Here is a 5,371-nt window from a genome sequence, read left to right on the forward strand (position 1 = left end):
TGTATCCGTAATCAGAAAACTTAGACGACACCGCCCCCCACACACACACACACACACCCCTCGCAGCCAGCGCATGGACCCAGAGACTCCCGGAAATTCTCCCTGTGCCAGCCACCTATCTGGGAGACACCATAAAACCGGACTGCCTGCCTGCCATCCGTCCCCTCACCTGAGCCCTTGCTGGCCAGGTGCTCCTCAGGCCATCACCTGACCTCTACACCCAGCTTCAGGTAGGAGGCATCTGGTCAGTCCCAGGTGGGGCTGAGCCCGCCTCCCCTTAAATGGGCCGGTGACAAAGCCGAAGTCTCCTCTCTGTGACTCAAGGATTTGGAGGGGGCGCCTCCTGATTTACACCGGAGAAGAATCTGGCCCTAAAACACTCAAGGCACCCAAGGCAAATCAAGCGGCGTCTGAAGGAGATGGGCATCGCACACCTTTTGAGCTTGATTTTGTGTCGTTCATTTCCAGAGCATCAATACAAAAGAACCAGCGCGTAGCTCGAAGCATTAAGGATCGTACAGCGAACCTCAGAGATGTACCGTGGGCCACGCTTGATGGCGAAAGGCAAATCTAGCCCCATCCCTTGCCGCCTTGCAGCTCTGTGTGGGGCTTATTGCATTACAGGGACCAGCAGCAGGGGAGAAGGCCTGGTACTAGGGTCAGCTCATGGAGGAAAGAACAAATAAGGAAAGAAAACCATCAGCTCCCGGCACCCCTTCCCCCCCACACACAGTCTGAGGGCTAGAAAGATTCGAGAGGCAGAGATGCCTCAGGCAGAATCTGGAGAACATTTTAACTCTATGGGTTTTTTTCGGTAAGAGGCAGAATGGGCCAGTGGATTGAACAAAGGCCTGGGAGTCAGGATGCCTGGGTTCTATTCCTGACATCATAGAGGTGAGGGGTGGACCTAGTGGTTAGAACAGGGGGGCTGGGAATCAGGATTCCTGGGTTCTGTTCCTGCCGAGGGGAGTGGGCTGTAGTGGTTAGAGCGGGGGGCTGGGAATCAGGACTCCTGGGTTCTATTCCTGACTCTGAGAGGGGAATGGGATCTAGTGATTAGGGCAGGGACGAATGGAAAGCAAGACACCCTACATCTATGATTTTGGTCAAGGTTCTTCCTTGCTCTGTGCCTCAGTTTCCCCGTCTATAAACTGGGAATACACAGACACAACCCCACCCGTATAAAGTGCTCTGAGACCTAATACGCTCAGTTGCAGCAAAGCGCTTGTTCACCGTCATAAAGACCCAGCTGCAGGGGCAGGCGTGTCCTTCCAGTGACATACATCAGGGCCTGCAAGAGAGGCCTTTGGATTTGATCAGATTCGTTTGTAGCCCCGCAGGGAGCTCTGCCTCCAGCCAGATAACGAGGATTTCAGGGGGTCCTGGGGACGCAGTCCCTCTGCTCAACTCAGGGCTGGGGCCTCCTGCCAGGCTAATGCCAAGCTTTGGGGCCGTGCAACTCCTTGATGAGCCAGATCCCATCCACGACTTTCCCGTCCTGAAAGACAAAACCAGGACTCGGGTTCAGGGGTGGCTCCAGGGGACGTTCCCTTACTGCTCAGAACCCAGACGAGCTTCATGGGGAGCCTCAGAACCCAGGGCGGGTCTATGGCAACGTGTCGGGAATGGGGACGGGAGGGATGGATTGGGGCCACAAAGGGGGAAAGTTCACACTTGTGGCAGCGGTGGGATTGCAGTCTATCCCCAGGGGCATGAAGATGTGCCTCATCCCCCCAGATCTCTACAGCTATTTCCCCTCCCACATTCTGGATTTCACCAAACCCTTCCCCCGCACCCCCCCTTGATCTGAAGCACCGATTAAGGATTCAAATGAAGTTGGTGATCACATTTCTAACGAAGGAAACATGCACGTTGAGCAAACCGCAGCTACCCGGATTTGGATTTACTCCTAACGCTGGGAGGGGAGTGGGGTCTAGCACTTAGAGCAGGGAAGGCTGGGAATCAAGACCTGAGGGTTTGAACTCAAGGTGAGGCTGCTCTAGAGAGAGGTGCGGAGGACTCTGGGAGGTTCCAATCTGGATTCCATGGCTCAGGCATGTTTCCAGTGTGAACCCACCAAAAGAGCAGGGATCTGCCCGGCTTCCCGCCCGGCTCCCGCCACACAGGAGCCAGATTCCCAACAGCCTTCGGCACCTACTCCCAGCCCCCCTCCCCGCTCTACTCACTAGACCCCACTCCCCTCCCTGCTTTCCCCCTATAGCCGCTTGGAGCTGGACAAGCCCAAATGTTTCCCGTGCCTTTCTCCAGAGCCGCCCAGCTCCAGACTTTGCCCACCCTAGGCTGGAGGAGAGTTCAGGGCTGCTTTACCCCCAGGGTTTCCCTTCTCTGCTACTGCCTCGTGGTGACACCCTGTGGGTGCCACTAAGATTCAGGGAGAGGTTGCTATGGCGGGAGCTGTCCAGGTGGTGACGCTGGACAGGGTGTGTGCAGACAGCTGGGCGCAGGTGGGAGCTATCGGGGGGGGGGGCCCAGTGGGTAGAGCTGGGGGTGGGGGGCTGGGAATCAGGACTCCTGGGTCCTCTCCCCAGTTGTGGGAGGGGAGTGATGTCTAATGGTTAGAGCAGAGGGGTGCTGGGAGTCAGGGCTTCTGGGTTCTATCCTTGGTTCTGGAAGGGGAGTGGGGTCTAGTGGTTAGAGCAGGGGGGCTGGGAGTCAGGACGCCTGGGTTCTATCCAGGACTCTGGGAGGGGAGTGGGGTCTAGTGGTTAGAGCAGGGGGGCTGGGAGTCAGAATGCGTGGGTTCTATCCAGGACTCTGGGAGGGTAGTGGGGTCTAGTGGTTAATGTTCAGTGCCCAGATACCCCTGCAATGGGTCCACTGCACAGTGCAACGCACATTGAGCCTGCCCAGGCCGCGATCGGACCGGGCAGGACGGGGTGGGCGTTGCGGGGTCCATCCGCCAGCTGTGCCATACCTGGTCGTCGGACACTTGCTCCAGCCAGATGTGGCTGCGGTTGAGGATTTGCAGGCGCGTGTAGCCGTAGTCCTCGATGCGCATGGCGCTCCACTCCCGTGGGTTGGGGACGAAGCAGGTCAGCCTCTCCTTACAGCCCTGCGGAGGGGAGGGGGGCAGAGCCCATTGCATGACCATGTGGGGGGGGGGCGGACCCAGCTCAACTCCTCCTCCCGCTGCACATCAATCCCTCCACCCCCTACCCTTTCAAGGCAGCGCGGCCTAGCAGATAGAGCATTGGATGGAGACCCCGATGCCCTTGGGCGAATTGCTGCCTTGCCCGTGCCTCAGTTTCCCTCTTCTCAGCCTGCTCCCAGCTTCACGTCTCCTCCCCCGATCCCTCCATCTTCTCATGGAGCCTCTTACACTCACTGCCCCCTCCCCACTCCTCCATCCATCCCCTGGGCAGCTGGGGCCCAATCCTGCCCCACCCCCACGCAGCAGGACTGTCCTAGGACAGGATCAGGCTCCGCTCCTCGTACTCTTGCCCTTAAACTAACCCCCCCAACAGGCCTCTAAATTAAGCCCCAATCCTGGAAGCGCCCGCACTGAATTTCAATGGGATCCGAGGGCACTCAGCACCACTTGGGAGGTGTCTGGCGCTTAACGGGATCAGGCCCTTAAACCGCGGGCAGAGACACCCGGCCCCGTGGCGGTCAGCGGTAGGCGTCACCATTGACTCGCAAGGCGAGCAGAGGCTGGCATGGGCGGATGGTGCTGGGTGCGCTACCAGGCTCGGGTCCCAGCTGTCACTTACGGCCGATCCGGTGATGATGTGGACGGGCGCCCGGGGGTTGGTGTAGGGCGATTTGGCACTGCCGTTGTAGACCTGCAGCGGGGGAAGGCAGACGGGGTCGTTTCAGACTCAGATCTCGGACTGAATCCCCTAACCAGGCCGGACAGCGACCCCGGAGAGACCCCCACCCATCCACCCGCCAATCAGGAGTCACCTGGTAGTTGTAGACAGGCCACAGCCTCTCGTAGGAGTGTTCATGGGCCCACAGCTCTAGGTCGACACCTGGTGAAGAGAGGACAGCACCGGCTCAGGACTCTGTGTGGGCTCTGTCGCTGCCGTCCGGGAGTGTCCGGGGAGAGGGACTGGGCCGTTGGGGTCTCCCTGCATCAGTACCCAGGCTGGCTCATCCCCACGGCTGCTGGGGGCAGGGCTCTGGGCCAGGGCTGCCGGACACAGAGGCACTCAGGGGGTGACAGAAGCCCATCCTGGTCGGAGTGAGCCCCCAAAGCGCCTTGGTGTCACCCCTCCCCTCCTCCTGTTGCCCCGGGGCTCCAGCTGACAGCCCCAGCATACGTTCTGCAGGGGGAGCTTCCCAGGTTCCCCCCTAGGGGGCGCCGCCAGAGGAGGCTGGAGGGATGGGCAGCGGGTACCGTATTTATAGAACAGGTCCTCCAGGCCGTACAGATGTTGGGGGAGCCCTCGGCGAACCTGAGGGGAAAGACAGCGGGGGGGGGGGGGATCAGCAGCTGGAGGGGGCCCTGGCGGGTTACCCCACATTCTCTCTCTAAGGCCCTCCAGCGAGGTCCCCCCCCCCGCCACGTGGAATGGCCTCCCTGGATCAGTCTGCCGGTCCCCACTCAGCTCCCCGCCCGCCTCCCCCTGCCCGCTGGGTGCAAGAGCATCCGCCTCCCTCCTCTGCAGCGCCCCCCCCGCCCCACTCACGATGCTCTCGTGCTGCGTGCAGTCGTCGAGGTCGTTGTTGGAGCAGTACATGGGCCGGTGCCCCATGGTGATGATCCACGGGTGGCGCCGGCGCCGATCCGGCCGCGTGGCCTCCTGCCGCCAAGGGGGGGAGAGAGAGTCTGTGAGCGAGACAGTCTGGGCGGGCGGGCAGCCAGGAGGGCTAGGGACTGGGGGCGTGGGTCTACCTGTAGGTCTCTCTCTAGCCATTGGTACTGCTCCTGGACGAGGTGACGGCCATAGTTCAGGTAGAAATACACCTCGGTGGAGAAGGAGATGATGTGGGCAGGGCCGACGTCCCAGCTGGGGGGCAGAGAAGCAGAATCATACGGTGACAAGGGAGGGAGGGCAAAGGATGAGCCCTGTGCTATGCTGGGGGGAAACTGAGGCACGTGATGGGGGAAGCAGCATGCCCCTCAACACACACAGGGAGTCAGTAGCAGCAATAGAACCCGGCTCCCAGTCCTCCCTGCTCCCCTCCCAGAGCTGGGGATAGAACCCAGGAGTCCTGGCTCCCAGCCCCCCTGCTCTAACCACTAGACTCCACTGTCCTCACAGGGCTGGGGATAAAACTCAGGCGGCCCGACTCCCAGCCTCCCTGCTCTAACCACTAGACCCCACTCCCCTCCCAGAGCTGGGGATAGCACCCAGGCATCCCAGCCCCCCGGCCCCCCACTCTAACCAAGCACAGCCAGGCCCAG

The 5,371-nt window shown here is 60.7% G+C and overlaps 1 protein-coding gene across 1 annotated transcript in view; it reads right to left on the bottom strand.

The window, feature by feature from the left end:
• Positions 1 to 405: 405 nt before the first annotated feature.
• The window catches only part of ACP7 (acid phosphatase 7, tartrate resistant (putative)), a 6,814-nt gene continuing 1,848 nt past the window's right edge, over positions 406 to 5,371 (bottom strand). The window contains exons 4-10 of the mRNA XM_026659797.1: positions 4,859 to 4,973; positions 4,653 to 4,766; positions 4,361 to 4,418; positions 3,925 to 3,992; positions 3,732 to 3,803; positions 2,936 to 3,073; positions 406 to 1,498 (exon numbers count right to left, since the gene is read on the bottom strand). Of these exons, the coding sequence (XP_026515582.1) occupies positions 1,433 to 1,498; positions 2,936 to 3,073; positions 3,732 to 3,803; positions 3,925 to 3,992; positions 4,361 to 4,418; positions 4,653 to 4,766; positions 4,859 to 4,973 (631 nt within the window). The 3' untranslated portion in view covers positions 406 to 1,432. The remainder of the gene's footprint in view (positions 1,499 to 2,935; positions 3,074 to 3,731; positions 3,804 to 3,924; positions 3,993 to 4,360; positions 4,419 to 4,652; positions 4,767 to 4,858; positions 4,974 to 5,371) is intronic.

The sequence above is a fragment of the Terrapene carolina genome, unplaced genomic scaffold (genome assembly GCF_002925995.2).
Source record: "Terrapene carolina triunguis isolate 2854851 unplaced genomic scaffold, T_m_triunguis-2.0 Scaffold677, whole genome shotgun sequence".
Taxonomy (NCBI): domain Eukaryota; kingdom Metazoa; phylum Chordata; order Testudines; family Emydidae; genus Terrapene; species Terrapene triunguis.